The following is a 27313-nucleotide window of genomic DNA, read 5'->3' on the forward strand; positions in this document are numbered from 1 at the left end:
GGTTGTTTTTAAAGAGCAAATTGTCTTCCAGATGCAGATTTGTTAAATTCCAGGTACTGTTGCATATCTCCAGATGGCAGCTTTATGATACTGAGAGTATGGAAAGGGCACTGAGCATATACATCACTCAGAGTGTTGTCCCAAATATGGGTTCTTTCAACCTCTGGGCAAGAAGCTGATCCAACACAGAGTCAAGGTCAGTAAACATGATTTGTTTATTTCATATCTACACAGAGATAGGTGCTAGGTGATGAATCCACAAAGCTGGCACACTGTCAGTATGCCAGATGCTCATTTTTATATACTTGGAACAATAAGAAAATGGCATATCCCATATACATAACAACCCAAAGGTATAGTCACAGAAGGTTAATCCGAGAGGGTGGGTAGAGCAACATCACTTTTCAAACCATTCAATTGCTTTGATATGATGGGATTTGTTTCACTTGCATAGGGTGTTTTGTTTAAGCCATGATCATTTGATCAGAAAGAAATTCAGGAGAGTAGTTTTGCAGTTTTTCCTCACTGAAGAAACTTAACATTAGAGCCCAGATTTTAGGAAGATCTTGCAAGCAAATCAGGATTAGCAACAGCATGATGTGGTGTCTGCAGTATGTTCATGTCAGGAAGACCTAATGAGGGCTAATAGAAAGGTAACTTACAGAGAAGACATTTTATTTCTCTAGGAAGACTCAACATGCAACAATGGAAAGAATAGATACATCAGTGTTTGGTACAGATAGACTATGGTTCTCCCAAAGTAGCTAAAATCAGCTTCTCAATATCGCACTCATTTTGTCCACGTAGAATCCTAAAATAACCATTTTCTCCCCAAGATTTTCCCCAGGAATTTGCAGCGATCTAAAAGTAAACAAAGCAGAAAAAAACCTTATCAGCTTTAATTTTAAAGTAGTATTTAAAAATGCGAAGTGTAAAATACAAAATTAATTTTTGTGTTAGTTTCCTTTTTAAGAAACCGAATTTCTCAGATTTAGTGCTCTGAAAATCAGCATACATCTTTTTCTGATATCTAGTAATTTGTTCCATTTTGCTTTGATCAAAGTTTCTGTTCTGAAATCAGGGTTAATAAAAAGAGAATATTATTTCTATGAGACAATTTGATAAATTGAAGCAGAAATTATGAGACAAAAATTTGACTATTGGCTGCTGAAAGAGGACATTGAAACAATAATAGTCGCAATACCAATTACAACTAATCTCTTAAAGAGAAACCAAATATACAAAAAAAAAGATAACTTAATAAAGTTTCATTGAGGTAGCTATTGACATATTGAGAAATTTAGTTTCTGATGAAGCCAGAAGTTCTCAGTATTTTTTGCCAGTGAAACTACTACCATAAGCTCTGCCATCAGCTATGAAAACTCCAAATTACTTTTGATGAACACAGGAATAATGAGATGAGCTGTTAATCCAAGTGATTAAATTTGACTTACTCTAAATGGCTTAAAGGAAATGTTCTTTGGTTGGTTGGTTTTGGGTTTGGGTTTTTTTCCTGATAGCTGGACAGCAATTACTAACACTGTTTAAACAGACAATTTGTCTTTTTGTAAATGTTTTAACAAATATTGTTGATTACTTTTATTCAGTCTCATTTGTAGACATCAAAAAGAACAGACTCTTCACGTAAAATTTAATGACATTGAAACAGAAAAAACAGTGCAGGAAAAAACACAGATATAGGTGGGATGAAACAGGCTTTGAAATAGAGATAGATGATACTACAGTTCAAGGGTCAGCATGATAGAAGTTGCCATAGAGGGAATAGAATTATGCAGGACACTTTCAGGTGAAGGAAAAAAAATAGATGCAGAGAGAGTGAATGAAAGTGAAGAATTGGCTTTTAGATGATCTGTGTTGTAATGATCTTTTTTTCTGCCTCAAAACACAGTCCTAAGGATTCACTTACCCAAAACTTCTGTTTCTGTCCTTTTTTGTCAGGTAATGACCCCCACCTGTTAGAAAAGAATGGTACTTTGATGCAACAAATAATCAGGGGAGAAGAGCTTGTCTTAGTTAGTTGTCCTAATTATCAGTATCAGAACAAGGCACGACTAACAATCTCTGATGATGATGAAAATGAAGATAAGTACCTCACTAACCACAAGTCAAATTGCCATTAGGGATTACAAAACCTTAATGCAAGTGTAGTTTTAATTTGTCCTTCCAAAAACCTGTTTTCATTGACGAAATCTCTCCTCTGGAGGGCTTTCCAGCTGAATTGAACTCTGTAGGAGTATTGCAATTAATGTGAACACATTTCTTCAACTTAGCTGAAGATCCCTATGAACATTTTTTTAAGGATCTCATCCAACACTTTTACAGAAATAGCTGGTGAGTGGGGACTGAAAACGTTCCCAGTTTTTCTTAGCTCAAATTGAATTGCTGACAGCCTAATCTGTTTTATTGCACAGTGTGTGTGGGGGGGGTGACCTCTAAACTTACTTGCTGCTTTTGACATTTTGAGGCCATGCTAAATTTGGTGGGAATATCCTTGAAACCACATGAGAGATTGTCCCCACCTGCGAGGTGAGAGAACTTCCATAGTTGTGTCATTGTAGTTGAGCCGCATACTGTTCTGATTTCTAGGCCTCGCTCTGTATATAGGGCAGAAAAAGTTCCAACCTTATCATCTGGATGTATTTCAACAAGCAAAAGTTGCACTGCACACCTTTGTAGCTATGGTATGTTTACTGCATGCTTAAAGAGCTCTGTGTTGTTTTGAATTTATACAACGAATGCTTGTCTAGTTATTATTCACAGTTCATGATGCTTGGGTGCCTATAAAAGGGCACGAATAAACAGACAAAGAAAGATGTGAAATTTGCATATTTTCCCACAGTGTAAAGTTAATCCTAGGATATATCCAATGCCATTAACAGGGTGTTTATCAGTGTATATCCCACCAACACCACATGAGAGCTGTATTTGCAGTGCACTGGTCACTTTGAAAGAAAAGCAACAAAAATATGTTGAAAAATCCCACACCAGGAATGGGAAAATTAAGATTTTTCCATCATATTTGTATTTGAACAGCCACAGTGGCATCAACTCTCCTTGCTCAACAGTGAACTCTCATTTACATGGAATACCTGCACTTTCAGCCAAAGAGAAAAATAAAAGACAAACGGGTGACTAGAACAGAGGCAAAGTGTGAGTTACAGCTGCAAGCACAAATTGTAGCTACTGCTCATTAAACATAAGGAATCATAAAAACAATATTGGTCATAATGACTGTGGAATGTAATTGTTGTTTTTTAAAGGGCCTTATGATGCTTTTTGTTTTAATCAGCAAGTGAAAGTTCAAGAATTATTAATAATCTTTGATATTTCTTTGACAAATATATTTTAGATACAGTTTGTCATGATCACAAATTTAAAAAACAGATATATCATAGTCTATGAAATTTCTGTCAGATTCAGATTTACTTTTTTCCTCATGACCATTTTACTAAAGAAATTTACATCAGCTGTAGTGTGAAAGTCCAATATTTCAGTCTTAAAGACAAAGTAAAATTGTCTTGAATTTATATTCATGTATTCCTGCATTCTGTAGTATGCTTTATTTCTCCCACTTGTTTGAGCAGAATGATGACCAGTTCTCTCAGATGCATATTTCTGTGATTAAATGTTTTTATAACATCTGTTATGTTCTAAAAGAGTCAGTATCTAGTTTCATACACTGATTGGAATTTATCTATTTTCAGAAATGTTTCTAAATGGAAGAAAACTTAGAAACCAAAATGGAAAAAGATCCTTTTTTTATCTTGACTATAACATATCCATGAATTTAATTTCCTAGGTTTTGTTCTATTAGAGTCTGATACCTAGTTACTTGGCATATGTGTTTTATTTACAGTTTAGAAAGAAGAGCTGCTTACTCAGTAATCAATGCCTTTGGGCACTCCTCAAATACTCTAAATTAAAATATATTAAATTAAAATACACAGGAGTGCAGCCAGTAGGTCCAGAGGAGTGACTAAACCCCTTTTTAGAGGACCTGCCATTCTGTGTCCAGTGACCAGTCTTGGGCTCCCCTACACTGGAAAGACATTAACAGGCTGGAACAAGATCAGCAGGAGTCCACAGAGATGTCTGGGATCTTGAGCACATTATGTATGAGGAGAGGCTGGGGGAGCTGATTTTGTTCATCCCTCAGGAGAGATGGCTCAGACCAGATCTATTTGTTGTCTTATGCTTTACATAGGGTGGGTATAGAAAAGATGGAGCAGACTCTCTGGATATATTGTGGTGGTGCCCCCCTGCCCTCCTTCCACATCCCCCACTTGAACCATAACCACCAGAGGTGGTTGTGATGGCTGCATCCAGCTTACTCTGGACTTTGGGGGACAGATGACAACAGAGTCTGGAACAGAGACCCAGATGTCTTATTGGCATGCAAATAAGACTTAAAGTATATCATCTTATTCTATTAATAGTGGACAACCCATGGACCACTGAGCTTCCCTGCACAGCACAGGTCATTGGTCACAGCCAGCATAGTTTCATGAGAGGAAAGTCCTGCTTATCAAACCTGATTTCCTTTTATAACAAGTTAACCGATCTAGTTGATCAAAGGAAGTCAGTTGATGTCATCTTTTTGGATTTCAGTAAAGCTTTTGATACTGTCTCTCAAAGTATCCTTCTGGACAAAATGTCCAGCACACAGCTGGATAAATACATCATGTGGTGGTAAAGCAACTGGCTCATGGGTCAAGCACAGAGGGTAACATGGGGGTCCTAGTCGACGGTAAGTTGAATATGAGTCAGCAGTGCCCTGGCAGCCAGTGTCAATTCACACACTGAGGCAAGATAATTCTGTTTATTCTAGTTTGACAAAGTAGGGATCTAGGTGGTAATCCACAAAAGGGTAGCTCCCCAATCACGAAAACTTTATATTATTTACACATTTTAACAAACAAAACCATCAGTATTCATTGATTACACATTACATAGTTTTTTCACTGATTAGTACTTAATCCCTTATTTGCTAGTTAAGTTTTTTGCTTCTCATGTAATTTGTGTCCTGGGGTGCATCAGGCAAAACATTACCAGCCGGATGTGGGAGGTGATTGTCCCACTCTGCTCTGCACTGGGGTGGCCTCACCTTGAATATTGTGTGCAGTTTTGGGCATTGCAATATAAGGAAGATATTAAGCTATTAAAGAGTGTCCAAAGGAGGGCAATGAAGATGGTAAAGGGCCTTGAGGGGAAGCTGTATGAGGAGCAGCTGAGGTCACTTGGTCTGTTCAGCCTGGAGAAGAGGAGACCGAGGGGAGACCTCATTGCAGCCTGTAACTTCCTCGTGAGGGGAAGAGGAGGGGCAGGCACTGATCTCTTCTCTGTGGTGAACAGTGACAGAAGCTAAGGGAATGGCCTGAAGTTGTGTCAGGGGAGGTTTAGGTTGGATATTGGAAAAAGGTTCTTCACCCAGAGGGTGTTTGGGCATTGGAACTGGCTCCCAGGGAAGCGGTCACAGCACCAAGCCTGCCAGAGTTCAAGAGCTGTTTAGACGATACTCTCAGGGACATGGTGTGACTCTTGGGGATGGTCCTGTGCAGGGTTAAGGGTTGGACTCAATAATCCTTGTGGGTCCCTTCCAACTCAGCATATTTTGTGATTCTGTCATTCTGTGAAGCCGCACACCAGTATCTACTCTTGAGTAGGGATACCTGGCAGGGTTACTCCTGAAAGTTGAGAGATTCCTTAACACAACAGATTCTCAGTAAGGGATTCATAGCATGTTAAATTTTGAAATCTTAGCTAAGTGGTATAAAGGACTGATGGTGTGTATGTAATCCTTCAGACCATTTGCCAGGTCTGGGACTAGGAGTGGATCCAGCCTCACCAAGGCTCCTGTCCAAGAAGGAATTTAGAAAGCGAGGGGGTCCTTTTTGAAACTTGTGAATCAATGGTAGAGTCTCCCTAAGAGTTTTGTCTGACCCCATCATCTATGCAGCAAAAATCAAGTGTGCCTTGCCATCGAATCTTGCTAAACCACTGTCACATTTACTATTGAACTTTGTTGACTCACTACCTTATATCGGTAAAGTATATTGTTGCCTCTCACAAGTGAAGTGCATCACTCCGTCTGAGACATACATGCACAGACAGTGGCTAGAAGATGTTTTCAGCTAGGAATATCGCAACTAGACATAAGGAAAAAAGGTATTTTAAAAGAGTGTTTAGGCACTACTGCCTAAGTGAGAGGCTGTGGAGTATCTGTCCTCAGAAGTATCCAAAACTCAACCTGAGAAGTCCCATGAACCTGAACTATGTAGATAGCTCTGCTTCGAGCTGGAGGGTTGAACTAGATGACCTTCTGAGATCCCTTCTAATCTAAAGTATTCAGTGATTTAAGCAACTTTATCTAAGATGGCCCTGACAATTTAGGAATCAGAGGGTTGGAAGAAACAAATTCCAGGCTCAGTTAGTCTATGGTTTTATGAATTACTATATTTTATATTCAATTTCTAGATTTTGTTTAACAGTTCATAGGTTGTGAAGGGGCAATTTAATTTGCCAATTTTTTTAATGGTTGCAGTCTAAAGAGGACATAGTAAGTTTGAGTTACTGTTTACTGGTCAAAACCAGCCTTGAGGTTAGTGCATGAGTCAGGAACAGGATTTAGCAGAAAACATGGATCAGACTGCCATCTCCATAGATGCTGAGCTTTACTGGTAGCAACTGTGGCATAATGCCCTAGGTCTGTTTATCAAAGCTTTCCTAAAGCTTAGCACTTCACACTTGTTCCAAAGACTGGTTGAAATTCACCAACTCTCATTTCTTCCAGGCTAATGTACTTCTCTCAGTGTGGAAAAGCACTCAGTTGTAATGGAAACAGCTGTTCTTTTGTGAACAACACTTATATATTATTCAGTGATGCAGTGTTTGTAGCCACATGTCAGTTTGATTTAACATCTTGCCTCTGGGAATGAATGCCATCTCCATCAAGAATATTTCTTGGGATTTCTTGGTTCATTCATACAAATACACCTTCTTAAGAAGAAGCCATCCTTTCAAAAAACTCCTAAGTGGAAAGTGTTTCTGCAGTAGCATCTCTAGGAAAGGAGAACGTATTTTCTAAAACGGATTTCTCAATTTTCTAAAATACATTTCTCATCATAAGTATCACATTTGATCTTTTCAATTTCTCTTTTTCCCTTTTTCTGTCTATAAAGAATGAATTTATTCTGCATTGTATCCCTTAGTTGCACCTATCAAATATATTATGGCACCCAAGCACAGCTTCCACTTTAAGCTTAACTTTAGATTCCTCAGAGGAAACAAATCTCTAAATATCCTTTCTATTGCTGAGCTGGGCATCTGAGGGTGAGTTTTTGAGTTATAAAGAAATAAATAGTCTAAGTGAATAATATTAAATTCAGTTTGAATTTTAACTGCCATATTACTTGCTGTGATAAATACTACTCCTTGAAATATGAGCAAAGATGAAGGGAAATGGTCACATAATATTTAACAATCTGAACATAAATCCAGATGAAATGTTAACATCCTAAAACTCTTACCCATCTACTAGACTGAATGGAAACTGGATAGTATCTTATTTCAATAATACAGAAAATGAGACTGTTTCAATGTAGTTCACATCCCATATGTTTTCCTACATATATGTAACTCTGTACAAATATCTTTTCCTGAATCTGAGTGATCTTTGAGATTTTTACGTCTTTATTTATTCTATATTTAAAATAGACATTAGTTGCAAAAGTTTATTCATTAATAAATTAAAAAGGAGACCTCATGGAAGACACTATGAGAGTAAAAAGTAACCTGGCATATTAATGATAGCAACTGTGAAAAATTATAGCATTCCAAATCATTTTCCCTGCAGAGTAGCAGCTCAGAGAAAGTGTTGATTGGTCCCTCAAAACCTTCAAAACCAAAATTAAAAAAAAAAAAAGCATGATCCTGAAGGAGTTAAATAAGGCATTGTGGTTTAAAACTGAAACCCATACCACTACCACGCACTGAAAGATCTGCAGAGATTATAAAACGTACCAGTAGTAAAAGGATATTATTAATCAATGCAAATTTTTGTTTTGTGTGTACTGTGGAAAAATAGAACATATAATAGTTTCTTTACAACATTTTCCAAAACATAGTTAATACAGTGTGCTACTGTTTTACCAGTTGTCCAGGACAGGATTAGTTTTTGCAGTAGCCAGGAGGGGGCTTGGCCAGGACCCAGAGGTTATTCTGTACCACCTCACACCATTTTTCAGGAATGGGGAAGGGCTCTCTTCCAAGTCCAGTAGTGTAGTGGAGGGAGTTGTTGGAGGGGTTTCATGTGAATAGTTTGCCTCTTTCTTGTAGCCCTTCTCATTATTACTGTTGCTGTTACTATTCAGTCTCTTATCTCACTGCTGTTTTTTGTAAATTGTTCTTATCTCAGCCCATCATTTTTACCTTCTGTGCCTTCAATCCTCCTCTCCAGCCTGATGCTGGGGATAATGGGGAGGGAGAGGGGGAGTGGGAGTGATGGAACTGGCATGTGGTTTAGAGTGTTTCAGTGGGAACACTAAATTGGGGAATACCATTCCTAAACCACGACACTGGTCTCTTCTGAGATTCAAGAAGCACGTTGACATTATTATCCTTTATGTAAATGTTAATGTCAGAACTCAAATAAGAATTTTTCTTTTTCTTGGTAGTAAAAACTGTGAGATTTAGTTCACGATTAAGATATTTAAATGTATGTGTCCCACAGTAGCTAACAGAGTATATTGGGATACATTCACTTGCTTAAATGCAGGTGCCTGGGGCTGTTTGAGATGCCTTAGGGTGCCTGAGACATCCACATGTTTCTGGCAGAAATGACAGAGAACCTATGAGACATTCCCATCTTTTTGGAGACACAGCTCTTCCCACAGCCAGTAGCACCAAATACCTCTGTAGGGGAAACTAATGGATCTACAAGCAGTTGTAGCTGAGTTGCCCTCCTGTCTCCACTGACTTTATTGAATACATCACCACCTCTGTGATGAGAGTTTGGATATCTAGCATATCACACTTGCCTGAATCTCGAATCCTGACTAACAATAGTTTATAACTAACCATAAATAACTAACACTAAAAATTGAATATTTAATTGCCTACTGAAGTGAGATAAGAAAAGGAGAAGACTGTAAATTACTAGGAAATATACAGTAAATGAAGTGGTAGAATGGGCATCAGCAGACAATAAGAATGTAGGAGTTTCCAGAACTACACAACTGTAGCATGATTGCAGAATGTATCATGAGGAGAATTAAGACATTACAGACTAAAGGACTTGGATTCTGTCCATCTTAAACCATCCAGGATAAAATGAAAGAATTAAGAGACGAGGGTAGAATTAACATCATAAACAACATGGACATTGCAGTTCTGATATCTATCAGTTTTTCACAATGTAGTACAAAATTTTAGATGTTACATTTGGTTGAACAAAATTAAAGCAGAAATGTATTGTGAAAAAAAGGTTGTCAAACTGATCTGGGATGCATTTTATGTTCCTTTGTGGCTCGGAGCAAGAGTTGGTTCATGGATCAACAGACTAGAAGGAAAAATTATGCTTTAGATGATAGCCTTGTATTCTCAATCATAGAACAGAACCCCTTTGTGCTGGGCATTATAAGTGAAAAGGATTAGCAGAAGAACAAATACTATTGCCATTATCTGATTTCAGAAACTAATCTTTAAAGAAAATAAATTGGAATCTACTCATGAATCTGAGACGTATCATTATTTTGACTATAAGTCAAAATAAATATGAATTTATAAATTATTGTCACTGCTTCATAAAAAGTTATGACACTTTCAGAGTTATTAACTGGCACAACTTCATTAATACAGTCAATATTACATCTCCTCCTTTTCTTTCTCTGACAGTTTTTGCTCCTGGGATCCTATAGTTCATGTAGTCAATGTCATCGTGACCAGTTTTTCCTAAAGTGGACTTATCCAAATCACATTATCCTAATTAGTGACACTCCAAACTAATTGAAGGTAAACAGAGATCTCCAGTGTCTCTAGGGAACAGAAAGCATTGAAACTAATCGATCTGATAGTGAGCTCCAAATTAGACATGGAGTCTGCTTTAGAAATGTCAACAATATCAGAAAGAAAACTTAAGAAGCTGGGATTAAAAGTAGGCAAGATCATACATGTTTTGAGTAAGGAATTACACAGCATATGGCTGGAGCAATACACTAAATGTCACTGCTAGGAGTAAAAAGAGCAACAGTAACAGGTATTTGTGTGACAAATTGAGACAAGAGTAAGCCAAAATATAGAAACTACTAGCCTAGATGTGTGTAGGACTCAAACTCCAAGCAGAAAGAGAAAATTTAAAGTCATATAATAATCTATAGGTACAATAATGGAAAGAAATCCAGGAAAAAGCACCTCAACAATTAAAGAATTTAACTCCTGGTGTAATTAGTTTCCAAGTGGAATTGACAGAGACTTAAAAGTGAGTTGACACATTCTTGGACACATTTTTGGACAACATTCCTTAGAGAACAATAAATATTACGTTTTCTGGAAGATGACCAAAATAATCTAATAGCACTCTTTTCTTTGCTTTTGTGATTATTTTGGTTTGATATTTATTCCAAATGAATGACATTTCAAAAGCAAACAGATGCTGGACCTCATTACTTGGAGAGAAAGGGATTTTATTAGGGTATTTTGCAAGGCTTTAGATAACTAATGTCCCCATCTTTGGTATTTTTAGGAAAAACCTTACCCCATTCAAAGTTTCCATTTTATTAGGAAGAAAAAGAAGATATTTTAAGAAATCACTAAGAGAAGGTGTCTCTGTCAATTACCGAAAATTACTTTTAAACGGGAGTTTTTCTTCTGTCTGACAAAAACATACTGGAAGAAATACTCCACTAAGCTTTTCCAAAAGAAACCATCATGATCATCAATCAAAAATAACCTTGAACAAAAAGAATTAATTTCACTGAACTGCATTCAGTCCCTTCAAGGAGAAAAAGTAAGCAGTGTATTTCCACATACACAAAGGAAACCTTCTCCAGCTGACTCTGTAAAAACCATTCTGGTGCTCTTTGAGGTAAAAGGCTGAGTACTTGCAATCTTGTATAAAATGATTTTCATAATTCTGTGTCTGATTTTATATAGTAGAGGCACCTTAGCTGTCCTTTTCAGTAATAATTTTCTCTTCATATTAACTCTGTAGGAGCAATCCCTGAATACACAACTCTGCCTGGCAGTTAAAAAACTAGAATACAGAGACTCTTTCAGTATTGTTATATAGAATGGAAATTGGGGTTTTTTCGAACATTCCCTAGTTTCTTTTCCAATAAACTTTATCACTGCAGTGAAGGTGGACTTTACATGAGAAGCATAAGTAAAATTATCAGAAAAAAAATTAGCTGATAATTAAATATCATTGAAAAAAAAAAATAAAAAAACTAGAAATATAACCTAACACAACAAAAAGGGCTATCAGCAATGTCTTCAAAACCAAGGTATTTTGCCAGATTTTAGTGTGCTTACATTCAACTTTGTAGGTAAAATGTTGTTAAAATCTGGTACAGCAAAGACTTTTGAAGAGTGTGCTATATAATATTACACAAACTGACTCCTTAAGACTAAAGCTGTCAAAGAAGGCCTTAAAAGTAGAGAAGAATGACAGGTCTCAGACCTCAAGCTAATAATTCCTGCAGATCTATTGATATGAGTGGAAGTCAATGCTTTGCATAAATTGTTGACTGGACAGAAATACATGTGGTCTAAAACTTCTCATCTCACTTTCTTCCCTGCACTTGATTGTATAACTGTCATAATGCTATCAGAGAAAAAAGGTCTAACTATTGCAGAGAATGTCCTATTCTTAGTGCTATATCACAAAAACCTAGTGTCTTTCAAAAACTAGGAGTTTTATCTACTTAATAAGACAAAAGTTTAGTTCTTAATCTTTCATTAATAATAAGAAGGTTAGGGTCACTGACTAATGTTTACGACAAGAAAAAGCTTCTTAGAAAATGGTTGCTGGAATTTGAAACTACAGTTTTGCCTAGACTCTTCAGAATGGGAGATGAGTCAAATTACCAGTGAGTCAACAGTTAAATCACTCCCACAGATCTATTGTAATGAATTATATGGAAGACACTTTCATGGATTTTACTGCATGAATCATCAGACTCTGTGTGTCTTTTTCCCATGATCTTCTAACATATTTCTCTTTGCTGTAAAATATGTTTGAGTGTTGCTGTTAAGTTTTAACTACAATACTTGATGTTGGTTGTCTGACAATAATAAAGTACATTATTTTTTCCCCATGAAAGAAAAAGGGAACTCAAGGCAAGGTTTCTTTATTCAGGAAGAAAATAATTTGGGTTACAATTTTTGGTGGTTTAAGATATTACTTGTTTGTTGCTATTCTGAGTGTAAATTTAAGAGAGAACAAAAGGAAAATGTAGAGAAAAAGATTGTCTTTGAAGGCAAAATACCAGATGTCACTAACAGTAGACACTGGTATCTTTTTTAAGACTTTGGACTTTGGACAGTAGAGTCATTTAATTGTGTATTAAATCTTAGAATTCTGTTGCTCTGTCCCCTCAAAACTAAACAACAAGTTTTTTGCTTCACATATCAATTTTATCTCCATTAGTATGGATTTTTGTGTTAAACATTCAACCGATGTTTTTTCAGTGCATAGATGTTTCAGTCTAGTAGTTGGCTAAGCCATTTAATATGCTGCACAATTGCATTTAAATAGTCCAGTGAATTGTTGATTAAAATAGAGGGGAAAAGTGTTCCCAGTTAATGTACATGTCGGTGTCCTCTTATTGAAGTCCTTTGTCATTTTAAGCACCTTCCAAGGATCTGAAAACGTATCTTGTTCATGAAAGACTATAAAGGCTTTTAATAATACTATTCTTGCCCCCTCCAAGCCTTATGATGACAGTCTATAGATTTAATTGTAGCCAAAGGCATGGGCTTTGAGACCTTCCTGGATTTTTCAGTGACAGGGCTTCAGCAGATCCAGTCTTTTGGTGAAGGTATGGATCATGTATTGTAGCTTGGCACTGGTACTGGAGTGATGCAGAGGAAAAAGTCTGAGAGAAGATTTGTCTGCTAAAAACATTAAAGATGGATACTTTACTTCACTAACTTTAAAAAGAGATTTGTTTTAACTAGAACCACAGCCACTTCATCCAATGTACTTCATTTATACTGAATAGAGAAAGTGGCACCTTTAAAGATGGCACCTTTACACCATCAACAAATATGCCTCATGTTTTCTTTTCTTATGGGCACTATCTGCTTTTGAATAGATACAACAGGTTTGTTTAGATATTATGGCTTAAATGTACAAATCTGACAGAAACCTACCACGAAGTTAATCTTTGATGTGATTTTAGTCCAGTTTTATTAAGAGATCTTGAGATAAAGGTGACAGTTTCATATGTAATATGGAAGTTTCATTGTGCCTCTTTAACTTGTTTTCAAACTGGTGTCATCAAGAGCTGTAGTTATATGTGTATATACATATGGATCCATAAATGCATATATGTACCTACGCACAAACATACATGCAAGACATTCCAAAAATACTGTTCTCCTATGAATACTATGTACCAGTAATTTGGGTTTTAAGCTACTTTAGGATGCCATTACATGTAGGATTTCTCTAACCTAATCTAGACATTTTCATTTTAGCTGTATAAGTCTGATATTATCCCACAGATTCTTTTATAGTCCACAAAGTGTAATCACATCCAACAAAGCAATTCAGCTCACCTTAAGATAAATACATAAGCTAATGTACATGAATAGCTATGGAAGATACAGAGAAACATGTCTGCTTAACAGAGGCATAAGAATTTAACTTTTCTTCATCAAAACATAGCTGTTATTTATCCCAGTCTCCACTATTCACCTTTTCTGCTTACCTCCCTGTCTCTGAAATACTGACACAAAATCTGCTTGAGAGATCCTGCTCTCTCTAAATGTCAATGGGATCAGTCTATCCTGCCTTCAGATTGCTGAAAGCCCCATTTCACTGTCCCTAGAGACTGTGATCAAATCCAAATGGTCTGCTACCCGCAACACCCTCTGCCTGCCTGTTCCACATTTTCCTCTCCCCCTTCGATGCTATTCTGTCTTTTCACATTCTCTCCCTGAGTTTGAGGTCACACATTACCTCAGTGGAGACAGGCTTACAGTCCTGTTGCAGCTGATTGTACAAATAAGCCTTTGAATGACAGAAAATAACTAACGATTTCAAGTTGCAGAACAAGGGAAGCCAATCAATACCTTTACAGTCCGTATGATCCAAAGGTCAATTAGGCAGTTTATATGTGCATTTCTGGTTTTGTACAAATAGCTCTTGCAAGCTTCACTAAAATATACTTGCACTTTATCAGTCCATGACCTTATAGGTTGTACAATTCATGAGCAATTTAAGGCATTCTCAAAAATGTTTCTGAAATATTACAAATAGTATAAATAAAAAATGAGACTACAGTAAGCATCAACCCACACAAAACTGCATTTTTTATCATATGTATCAGCATGTCTCTGCTGCTTCTTTTCTCTCTAGGAACCATCACAGCTAAGCAGAACGCAAATAAACATCAACATCTTTATTTTAAGTACAACTTTGTGAGATTTCCATGAGTTTGTTATTTACGTCAAGGAGTCTGAATTATCCTTTGCTCAAGAAAAAATCACCAAAGCTATAGATGAGTGACAAAGAACTTATACCCAGGCCACATATTTTGCATTCAAATTAATTGAAACTAATGAATGATATGAAAAAGTGATAGCTTAATCCTGACAACATTAAAATCTATGCAAAGGAGTGGTTTAGACTTCATGATGCAGAACCACATCTTATGACTGGATTTATCATTGCTAGAAATACCTAGCCTTTGGCTCCAACAGCCTCCAACTTGTCAAACTCTAGTTTAATTTTTACAGCTAAACATCTCTGCAAATATTTTTATATGGCATAATTTTGGAAGACAGAGCATTTATGCATTAGACAATGAAAGGATGGATACTTCTTCGTATTGTTGGATCCATTGGATATTTCAACAATGTTTAATGAAAGTAAATGCATTCCCCACATATTAAACTTTGAACCAGTCTGAGGTTTCCTAAATATCGCCTTCGGTTTTTGTCTTTTTCCTTCACTTCTCATGTCCTTCTTAAGTATATCAGATCACTCAGTTTTTTTCTTACTCCATGTTTTGCAGTGACCACTCAATACAATCCTTTGCAAGGAGCTGCCTCTCTCAGTCAAGGCACTCAGATTTTGTTCATGAGTGGTTCCTTGCCCAAGGGCTGCTGTCTTTTTGCAGAGACTATCAGTTCTCATTTAAATCAGCATCCACTTCAGCACATTAGTTATCTTCTCCTCTCTCCCTCCTCAGCCATCACTTTGTCCCCACATGCCCTTCTTGGTTAATCACTCACCCAAGTAGGTTATTTAGCACATCTGTGGGGCAGCATGTCTTAGGGAACAGCTGTCATCACCTCACGCTTGCACCAAGGATGCTTCATAGCCCTCCCAACACCCAAAACCACAACCTCACAGCAGCTCATCTCTGTATTCAAATTGCACTCAAACTTTACTCTCTAACTTTATTGGCTTCTCGTGGCTGTTCAGATATACCTTAAATACACACACATAAACCAGTACATACTGACTGTCCTCCATAAACATATTTTCCTAATTCAGTCCTCCATTTTTCTATGAGAAATTCCAGTTTCTCTTTTTCATTGCTTCACAACTTTCTCTTTAATTATAATTCAGGAGTTTTTCCTCTACTAGTCTGAGTCAATACTTTTTGCAGCAGTAAAGAATCAAGGACCATCTTCCATAAACCTGCTGCCTCTCTCTGCTGCTCTGCCACTACCAGATATGCTCTTGTAATTCACAACCAGCAGTTTCCACAACCATAAGCATTTCCAGGTCCTTCACAAAGATATCTTCACCAAGATTACAAGCGCAAAATGCACCTTATTTTGTGTCTTTATTTGCTTGAACTACATGTTGAAGATACTCTTAGTAATCTTCCTAGCACAGGCCTGAATCATTATTTATTTCATATTCTAGACCACCACTAATTTGTTTGAGATTCTACAGTCCTTTTTCCGTGTAATCACTCGGTGACTTAATAAATTCATCCTTGCATATTCCCTCCATGTCAAAGAATAAAGCCCCATAGTGTGTTCTGTAATTCAAGTGTATGCATTATTACATACTTGTCTTCTTAATAAAGTGGCACTGCTCGACATTTGAGGGGAAATCCACTAGGGTACTACACACATGTTTCTGCAGCAGTTTCCCAAATAAAATCAGCAGCATCCCAGCAGCTGCTGATTCTGTTCAGGGCATAGAGAACCCAGATTGCTGTGCAAGTAAGATATGTTGGTTAATTGTGAGGCCACTGTCAATTTTCATGGTTTTATTTCCATTCTGCTTGGTGGCATGTTTGTAGAAGATTGTATCAGCTTTGTTCACAACTTGATGTGTACTTGGAATATTTGTGAATACTCAGCAAACTATCTTATTCTATAAACCATTATATTTGAAATTTTAGAGCAAATGTTAGAGTAGATTAAAAGACAATGGGTCTAAACTCTTTCCAGTACTCTCTAAAATTCTCAGATAAGGCAAAAGTGAAACAACAACAATCTTATGTTGCGAGCTAGCAGTGTCCCAACTTTGAATTCTTTGAGTGAAAGTGAAATTTTTGTGTTCAGAACTGATCATTGACATTTTACTACATATAACAACTGGCAGAGAAAAAGGGTAAGAGAATGTGCTTTACTCACCCAAGAAGTTTGACTGAATGAGTTTTCCATTTAGATTCTGCTTTCTGGGTGTGTCGATATATTCCCTCTTTATAAAGGAAAAAATCTTCATACACTCTCATTATAGCTGAAAAACAATAGGAAAAATCAGCAGAGTCAGCAAATACTACTTCCATTCTTATTCACTCCTTGCATTTTACCAGTGAAATTTTTGTTGTGTGTTGGGCTGCATTGTGTGTTTATAATTACATTAAACCCATTAATTTCTCAGAATTCCCCTGCTGTGAGTGAGCCAACAGAAATACTTGAACAGAGCTTTCTCAAAGGTCTTTTATCAAGTTGGTAGGCTTTCTTTGTCATGGAAACCCCTTATGACGGGCTTCTTCTGATACAGTAAGAAGAAACATTGGCTCTTGAGGCTTACATAGATTTTGTCATCCAATTCAATAAAATGAATCTCTTTAAAGTTCATGTATAAACTACTCAGTTCTGACTAGCATCTGCATATTCAAGAAGAGTATCTAACAATGTATATCCAGTGAAATATGGTGGAGTGACATGTATGCCTTTTTCTGAAACTCAGAGTTCATTGAGTACACAGCAATCTCCTTAAAGAAAACTAGATTGTCTGTATATATATAAATCCTAATGTTCAACTAAACGTGTAGAAAAACCACCACTTTTTGTCTATAAAAATATAAGTTAAAAGAGCTGATGAACTGGAAATTTTGTGCAAATGAATGAAGATTACAACTATTACAACTCTCATTTCATGTCTATGCATTATTTCATAGGAGTATCATTCACTTTTTTATTAAAAAAATAGTTCTGGGTTTCTTTTCCTCATGTATTCTGCCACTTTACTACCATTTGCTTTATGGTGGGCTGCTAGATCCAGAGAAATGAAAATATTTTTCATGCCTACATTATCTTCAGATTCCAGTGAATCAGAAGCATTAAATATGAACTTAACATATTTTTAGCTTATGATTTTAACTGCCACACAGCTTGGAACATGAGAATTAGTGAAATCCCATTTCCTAAAATCTTACACCTTGGGAGTGCCATAAAGCACAAGTTTCACTGACCATTTTTTATGTGATTGGAGCATTTATAATATGTGTGTCTGGTATAGATCTGTAGTATCCAGTAAGGTGAGCTCATGCCACAGATTTTTCTTTCCGACCCACTTTCAAATTTCTTTTTCCTACAAGAATATTTTCATAAACTTGAAGGAAATTAAGTATCTTTGCAATATCTTGGCCTCTATCATACTTAGCTTAAAACAGAAAACAGTCTCAAATTTTAGGGGATGAAAGATAACTTCTCAAAATATGGTGAAATGATGCCATTTGCCTAGATAAAAATGTACCTTGCTGATGAGGTCATTCACATAAAAAACTGTACTCTGATAACAAGACACAGGGAATAAACAGCCATGATGCTACCTAGGTGGCAAGTCGGAGGGACAACTGTATCAGTTAAATCAGAAAAAAAGTTAAATGCTTCAAATTAGTAATGTTACATCTTCTGCTGAGCTGCCTGCCAAACCAGAGCTCACTTTCTGACAGTCACAGACCAACTGGAAAATAGCACAAACTTTATTCTTAGTTTCTTCATGCAAGCTCAGGACTCTATTAGAGATCTCTGTAAAGGTTCCCCTCCTCCCTCTCTCCCTGGGCTCACCAGTGTACAGAGCTAGAAGTTTAATTCCTGTGGATGTCCCTGTCCCACTGTGTATGATGCCATCTGTACAGGTTTCTGAGCTGCAGAGGAGCTTGTAGAGGGAGATCTTGAAAGTGATACAAAGGAACAGAAAGAGTGAAGACTCCTGCTGGCCTTAGGCCAGGTGAGAGTATCACAGGGGCAGTGAAGGAAATGTCATTCAAAAAATTGCTGTAGAGGCGTCCCTGGATCTTGTTTTTATACCTTGGCCAAAGGGAGGGTTTGAATGCAAATACTATGGAATTCACTTCTCCCATGGGAGGACTGAAGTTTGAAGATCTCATCTTCCATCAGGATGAGACAGGAGAAGATGTTTCATTTCTAAATCACATTGTTCTTGAAATCAGCGTCCATATGTTCAATTTCAGAAAACAATCTATTCTTTATTAGCAACTCTAAATTGTATAATCATAGAATGACTTGGATTGAAAGAGACCTTAAAGATCACCTAGTTCCAAGCTCCTGCCATGAGCAGGGGCATCTGGTCCCATTAGACCTGGTTGCTCAGAGTCTCATCCAATCTGGCTTCGAACACTTCCAGGAATGGGATGGTGTTTCCCTGTTGGCTTCTGTTCCCTCAGGAATCACTTGCTCATCTCTATATGACTGCAAGTGTGCTCCAGTGTGGCCAGCACATTTCAGAATCACCAGCAGAGGACCCTCACTAGTATCCTGTCCCTCTAACCTTTGTATCTCACCCCACACCTTGCCAGGGACAAGCCTGATATTGTCTCTCCTCCTCAGTCACATCTAGCTTAAGGCTTTGCCAATGAGCCCTGCTAGTTCCCGAGCAAAAACTCTTCTCCCTCTCTGGGAAAGATGAGTCCTGTCTCATACCAGCATGCCTAGTGCTTAGGCCCATTCCGTTGTCAAAAAAAGCCAACATTTTGACAGTGACACCAGCCATGTAGCCCTGTATTAATAGACTCAGCCCATCTGATTCTTCCTATGTTGCTGCCTTCAAATGGAAGCATAGGGGAGAATGTAACCTGTGCCCCAAATCAAAAGACATGTTCTTGTCTGTGAAGAAATATCATGCATAAATTATTTCCATTGAAGTGAAGTAGAAAATTTTGAAGCCTGTTTCCACAGTAAGTAGTCTATGTGAGAGAATTTCGTCCATGTTTATATATACATTGCATGTGTATGTATACAGCCATTTGTTTATGTGTGAATGTATATACTCATGTATATGAATATCTATATACCTTGCAATAAGGAGCTAAATAATGGTACAGTTTCTGGAGCTAGAGTGGTCTGAGTGCATGAAGTGTAAGGTGGACAGACAGGTGACAAGCCTAGATCTAGCACTGAAATATTTTTTATTTATTCAGTAGCTTTGTCCTGATACAGACTGTGACTTGGACAGGATGAGATGATCACAGCCCACCAGCTAACTTTTTTCCTCTCATAAAGAAGAGATTTTGCATTTTCCCAAATGAGTGGATTGGTTATTAATGAATCAGAAAAGGTAGCGATTTTTATAAGGTCGACTGTAGTTCATGCATGACCTACTTCAGTCATACTGAGCTTGTCAGATCTATGCATATAGATACAGCATAAAATTCTTCAATAAGGATTTATCTCTTAGACATGCAAAGATGCAAGATACTAAAACTAGTCGCTACAAAAGGAAACAAAGTTTAACATTAGACATTAATGTAGCTGAGTGCTTCTGCAGATCGTTTTCTATGTCAGCAAATTAAACGCTCCTCTTTTTTTCCCAAGATCATGATAGCTGAAATAATAAGTTTTGTGGGGTCAAAATGCTGATGTATTGCAACAGCGTGTAAGCAATAAGCTTTTCTTTTGATTGAGACTGACTACTGTGTCAGAGAGGATAATTTTCCTACATCATTTAAAATATTTCCTAAAGTTCATTAAAAAAAAAAAGATGAATGGACAATATTAGATTTGAATGCTTTTAAAGTATTGATAAAATTTCACTTTGTTTATTGGAAAATGGATTTCTTAAAATAACTAGCATTTCATCATTTGCATCTGAAAATGCTAATTGCGTAGTTCCTGTGCCATGTAAGACAATAACATATGTCAGAGAGAAATTGTCATTCTGACTTGAAAGCTGTATAATATAAAATCTTCAATTACATTTCTACACCTCCTGCTTCAAAATTATTAAAAAATATTTTTTCTTAACTTTGAATATACCCAAAAATCAAAGTCCATTAATCATTAAACAGTATGACTGACATCATAATCTTTAAAGGATTTAGCTGTATCTTTCCAGCTATTAAACATTACCTAGTACATTAGATAAGATTGGCCCTAAGCAATTTGTAAGTTCTTGAAGAATGACAAGTGAATGATCAATGGAAAATCTCCTTCACTATTTAAAGATCATTTGCAGGATGTTTTGGAAAAAAAGTATGATATGGTTTTACAATTAGATTTATACCCTGGTTGCATTTGTAATATGGGATGATAGAAGAGAGAATTTAGTGACAAACTATTGGGTAGCAACTGTGACTCATTTAAAAATCACATTATAGCCAAAAAAAAAAGGAAAGTGATTTGACTCAGTGATGCATACTCTGATACTCTGAGTTATATGCTCTTATTTAGATCTTGATTTTTCCACATACAGCATTACCTTAACCCAATACATGAAAAGCATTGACATTTCAAAAATTATATGAATTGTTGAGTGGTTAAATCCTAACAGAAGGCTGAATATTGATTATTTTATGTAGAAGACTTAGCACTAAGAGATTAATCTAGTAAACTATGTATACACAGATTATGAATGCGATATTCAAGAGATGTCTGAAATTCTATCTTGAGGATCCTAATTTTTTCATTTTCTTAAAAATAGCAGAAATTACTGTCCTTGCATCTAGATCAAATACAGTGTGGGAAAGAATATATTCCTTGGGCAAACAAACTTGGACAGAACAAAAAAATGACTGATGATGTTGTCCTTGCTAAGTCTGAGCTTCAGATTAATTGCAGCTGCACACATAAAGAACTTAAAGAAGCCATTTCCACTCCATGTACAAAAATGAATTCCATCTAATAATCAAAACCATTTGAATTATAAATCGGAGATTATGATAAATCCTTTTATAATAAAGGCAGTAGATATGCAGAAGTCCGCTGAATAAAATGCTTTGGTCCATCCAATGTAGGCGGACATCCTGCACTATGACTTTTCTCCATCACCCCAAGCCCCACATCCCTCAACCTCTCTAGTTACATGGGCCTGAAGTGTGAGCAGGAACCTGCATTTTCACCTGCTGCCAGCACCATCCACTACCACAAATGGACAGTATCCAGGGCAAACAGTTTTTTTGCAGTTCCTCACTCACTGCTGAAGTCTCTTTATTTCTGACCTCTAAGAGATCAGGGATCTTCATTGTAGAGTTCAGCAGAAAAAAAATCAAAACTCATAAGCCTCTACAGTCAACAAGAGCATTCAGGCTCTGAAATAGGAAATCCTGGGGGTATTTCAGTACTGAATGACTTGCTGGAGGGCCCATATCCTACAACATTACTATCAGAGGAGAGCAGGCCTGGTGGGTTGGCCTTAGCTTGTGGGGAAATCAACCTCAGACCTAGACAGCAGAGTTTGACTAACATTTAATTCCTTCTGCACAGCCACAAGTTGCTATTTCATTGGTGACTGAAGAACTGTCATTGAAAAAACCCCACATTTCCTGCACATAGATTTTGCACAAAGTTTCAACAAATCCGGCTTAAGGTCATTTCACTCTTTACAGACTCTGATGCAGTAGTACTGCCTTTAGGGCTACTACTTGCACACCAAATGTCCCTGGATGAACTACAGTGCTTATGACTGTTTTCTTCACTGTGGCATGTAATTTTTGTTTTCTAATATTTTGATAAAAGGTCATTCCATGGTCTAATTTTTTCAATAACATTATCATCTTCCAAACTTACCATACCTTGCACTGGTCCTTTGTCCATGATTTCTTTCATTATATCAGTTTCCTGAGAGGAGGTGAGAGCAGCAGAAGAAAGGGCAAGGGAAGATAATACATTTATTAAATAGTGTACTTATCATGGCTGGGCTTCACGAATGAAGATTTGGGGAGGGCTCTACCCACGTTAGAGCACTGGTGGCTAAAAAGGCCAATACGAAATAGGCACGTCCGGTTGCAAAAGGCACAGTAGAAAGATTCCTTAGGTGGAATATTCTGCAAGGCACAATTCTTTCTGCGTTGTCTTTTCTCCTCCAGAGTGATCCTGCGTGCTTTCTCAAAAGCATCAGCAGCGTTATAGATGGTGTGTCTCCAGACCTCCCAGTTGGAGGTCAGAGTAGACCAGTTATGTTGATCAAAGTGTACTTATATATAGCATAAATATACCACTTTACTTGTATTTCTGCTAGAGAATATGTGGTTTACCAAATGAACAAAACCTTCAGAAACATGTTTAAGAAGCGCTAATGCACCATGATGACTGCAAACTTTCTTTTCTATCTCTAATTTCTATAGGACCACAAAGCATCAGCTTTAAAGATGTGATATACAAGTGAGAAACTGTAAAGAATTTAAACTCTTATGAAAATACAAAGACAACATAAAGGAAAATTTGCAGCTCTAGTCTTGAAGTAAAGTGAACATATTTTAATGTGCTAGATAATATTGAATCCCCAAAGGAGTAAAATAAGTGAGACAGTAGGTGAACACCACACCATGAACTTACTTTTGAGGAGACCCTGTAGTGAGAGGCACACCGGTATAACCGATTGGATTTTTCTAAAGCGTTGGGACACGGCTCATTTGTATAGTTTTTTCCATATTCACTTGACACATAACAGTGATTTTCAGCTGATGGTCCCAGGTGACTGTTCCAAAATGATGGATAACAAGCATAGGATACAACCCTGTCCAGATAGTAAAAAAAAAAAAAAAAAGTTGATAAGAAGCTTGCTTAAACATTTTTACCATTTTATTTCAAGCTTTTAACTATTTTGCAACTGTCATATTTCAAGTAATATTTTTCAAAAGTGTGAATGACTCATATCTTCGACTGGCTGGCATTTCCTTCAGTTCACATACATGATATTTATGATTAAGTTTCAATTAGAGTAGTCATCTCCCAACCCTTCTTCAAAGAGAGATAGAGCAGAAAAAGTGGCTTAGCACTTCTCATCTGGTACATTCATCTCATTAGTGATGCGTGAAAGTTCACATGAAATAAGATCAAGAAATTACCAAGATTGCCAATGGGATTCATTTGGCAAAAATGGCTTGTGAAATGGGCATGGAATACTGCTAGGTATTTCCAAAACAATGTAAACATTTCTGCGTTAATGCCATGGAAGTTTATAAGAAGTGTTTTTTAAAGACCATAATTAAATAGTTCAATGAAGCAGAATATTTTAAAATAGGCAGTCCTATAAGAAGCGTATGTATTTAAGTATCTCATCAATTATACTAAACTTTCTGAATCTGAGGAAAAGAAAATTATTTCTACACAATATGGAGTATAATTATGTTTGCCTACATATACTTAGTTGTCAGTAGTTTTACAAGACAAGCCCATATATGTTTCAGCTATTTTGAATAAGACATAGCATTTTCCCATTAGTATTTGGTGGTAGAAAAACTGATCCTGAGGAAAATGTCTTTTTCTTACCAAATCCTTTCTGCCCAAACTAGATCACATACATCCAGAAGCTTCAAAAATAATTCAGCTTAGATGAAAAGGGATTATCCACCTAAGGTTGTAAGGTTGCTAGGCTGTTATTGCTTAGGTCTTCAATCTGCTCACTGACAAACCCTTTTAATCCCTTCTGAATATCTGAAAGTGTTCTGGATTCATAGACTTTGAATGAAGAATCAAAGTATTTAAGCCAAACACACAGAGGTTTTTATCACTCAGTTTTAACTTTTATTATGCTGTGTTTCTACTGCTGGGTAGAAGTAAATCTTTGGTTTCTATATGTACACATCTATAAATCTTTATAAAATGTATCTATCTCTATATGTAATTATTCTATTCAGCACTGATAGATTTCCAAAAGAAATACAGGGTTGCTACTGAGTGCAATCAGGCCTGTAAGGCAGATAAGACGAACAAATACAGTCCTCAGAGCACAGTCTAGCACAGGTAGGGCAGGAGTAGGTGATGGTAGTCCAGTAAAAAGAAAGGTATGACACCTATTACTCAGGTGTACTTAGAGACACCTCAAAGGGAGACAACAGAGGAGAAATTAATTCCTGGAGTAGGGATTTTTTACCCCCTTCTTTCAGTTGGATTGTCCTGATGGACTTTTCGCATGGATGAGTCTTATTTCTATGTCAACAGAAGTGAAGCACCAAAAAATACAGTAGCACACTGGAAATGTGTGGAAATCCAGATATGATTACTCATTCTGAACTAATATTCACCTTTGCACCAACCATAAATTCTGCAGTTCTGAGTAACATAATTTAACAGCTTTTTGATGAAACATGAGTTTGTATGTGCTGAAGCACCAGCACAACGGTAAATATTAAAAATACTTCAAAGAGAAGACCTTGCTGGAAGACTCATAGAATCAAAACAGAAATAGATGTAGATACGTTTATGTGCACAAATGTAGATGAACATATACGAAAATAATATTAGAAACAACCAAGATCCAAAGAGAAGTAGGAAAATTCTGTGTTACATTCATACATTCTTAGCAGAATTCATCTGAAGTCATGTTTATGTGTTCAATCTCATGAAAGGTTGTGTGTTTTTATTGCATTTTTATATTTGAATTGTGGTATAAAAAAAAAATCCAAAACATGAGACTGTGCTATTAGCAAGTTGGCCAAAAAAAATAACAGTAATATCTTTCTCATATCCTGCAACTGCTAAGAGTACAAGGTATAAATCAGGTTAAAGTCTGATTAGAAGCAGTGTTTGCATCCAAGTGTATAACCTCTATACTACCTGAAAATGAAACATTTCTTTCTCATTCTTGAAAAATATAACCTTTTAATTTCCCTTAGTAGTTAAAATAGATGCTTTCAAATATTTCTCCAAATTATGGCTTGTAACTAAAATACGTAAAATTAATAATAATTAGAAATAGAATACATATTTATTCTTTAATGAAGGAGGACAGAGAGAAAGAGTGAGAGTTAAACATTGTTTCAGCTCCACTTATAGCAGATTTTGCTGTTAGTGAAGTACTCAGTGATTCTGAAAAGTCAGGTCTCAGCACTAGCTTAAGCACATTGAGCTTTATGGAAGTCTTCTGCTGATTTCACTGGGGATAGTTTAGGCCAGCACTCAATTTTTCTGAACATCTGTCAAAAATCTGAGATAAGCACACTTCAGAAATAAGAACACTAGAAACTTTAAAACAGCATTGAAAGCCTGCTGTGGAAATTTACAAAACCCCACAGAAAATCAATGGGTTTTCTCCCTATTGCAGGGTATGGAAATAACGAAAAAATCATTGCAATATAATGGTTCATAAAAATAAAAGTTACCTGAAAGTGTGAGGAAGCAAGCACTATTTAACCAGGCTCATTCAAAAGACACTTCATGCCATAAATTTCCATTTTTTTCATTGTCAGAGGTAAAGACTTATGCATTGGGGAGTTTAGCTACAAAAATTGTTCAATTATCAGTCCAGTGAATCAAAAAGTTTTGTTGTTGTTGTTGATACTACTTGCTCTTCTCCATTGTCAGAGACAAAATATCGGGCTAGATGGACCCTTGCATAGCTGTTCTTATGTTCTTCCAGTATCTGTTCTCAAAGATATTTGGACGTTTCACTTGAGATATTAATTTGTGTCTGGAACTGTTGGAACAGAATCTGAAATACCATTTGAACTTGAGGAAAAAAAATCAGGATATAGAAATGTTTATAAAAATACATAAGTAGAAATACTTTCTCATGTGGCACTTTGATTGTAAATCAATAATTGGAGATAAGAGTGGGTAGCAGGTAAAGGTCTGTCATAGCACAGTGATGTTGTACATGTTAGAGCTAGCTCCATGGGAAAAAAAAAGCTTAATAAATTACTAAGAAAATAATCTTGTATTATTGAGATTTATTGGAGATCTAGATAGTTTCCAAAAAAATTCATAAGGGATCTCAAAACTCCCCTTCAGATTCTTTACTCAGACAGTCACCTGCAAAGAGGCTGGTGAATACCATGAGGCTGAGCCACAAGCAAGTACTTGGGACTGTGGAGGTGAAAAGGCAGTTCACAGTGTGCTATGGTGAGCTGAGGTGTTGTGGCTGTGTGATTCCAGGCTTATATCAGTCACAAAGCCTGCTCTGCCCAGCAATGTTACACGACTGCTCAGTCAGGTCAATCTTCTTGCTACTGCATTTACACCAGGACAAGCTCCTGCATGGGTACAGCTAGGTGGTTAATGAAGTGGCTCATATAGTCGCAGCCTGCCTTGCTTTCCTTATAAAAATAGTCTTTTATACTTAAACTGCCTCTGCAGAACAGGCTGTGTCATTAACTACAGTGCTTAAGGTAAAAATACTACTACTTGCTGGTATAGGAAGAATCTTATTATTATGGCCTCATGGTGGTTATGCCCATAGAGGGATAACAGTCAGAGGGAATAGAAGACCAGGAGATTGTCCTATTGCTGCATTCTTTACAGCTTTTCCTCTAAAAATAACTTGCTCTAACTTCACCTCTTCTTTTATCTACATTGGCAATTCTTGAGCTCCTGTCCTTAACAGGCAAGCAAACAGTCCAGTGAGAGAGAGTTGTAATTACTCTCCTAAGAGCATGAGCTGCTGATTAAAAGGAGACTGTTCTTCTAGTTACAGAAA

At 36.7% G+C, this 27313-nt stretch overlaps 1 protein-coding gene across 1 annotated transcript in view; it reads right to left on the reverse strand.

Annotated features, from left to right (window-relative positions):
- Nucleotides 1-201: 201 nt before the first annotated feature.
- TINAG (tubulointerstitial nephritis antigen) overlaps nt 202-27313 on the reverse strand; it is a 43994-nt gene continuing 16882 nt past the window's right edge. The window contains exons 7-11 of the mRNA XM_032683514.1: nt 23233-23413; nt 22470-22515; nt 16843-16948; nt 1928-1973; nt 202-861 (exon numbers count right to left, since the gene is read on the reverse strand). Coding sequence (XP_032539405.1) covers nt 745-861; nt 1928-1973; nt 16843-16948; nt 22470-22515; nt 23233-23413 — 496 coding nt within the window. The 3' untranslated portion in view covers nt 202-744. The remainder of the gene's footprint in view (nt 862-1927; nt 1974-16842; nt 16949-22469; nt 22516-23232; nt 23414-27313) is intronic.

The sequence above is a fragment of the Chiroxiphia lanceolata genome, chromosome 3 (genome assembly GCF_009829145.1).
Source record: "Chiroxiphia lanceolata isolate bChiLan1 chromosome 3, bChiLan1.pri, whole genome shotgun sequence".
NCBI classification, from domain to species: domain Eukaryota; kingdom Metazoa; phylum Chordata; class Aves; order Passeriformes; family Pipridae; genus Chiroxiphia; species Chiroxiphia lanceolata.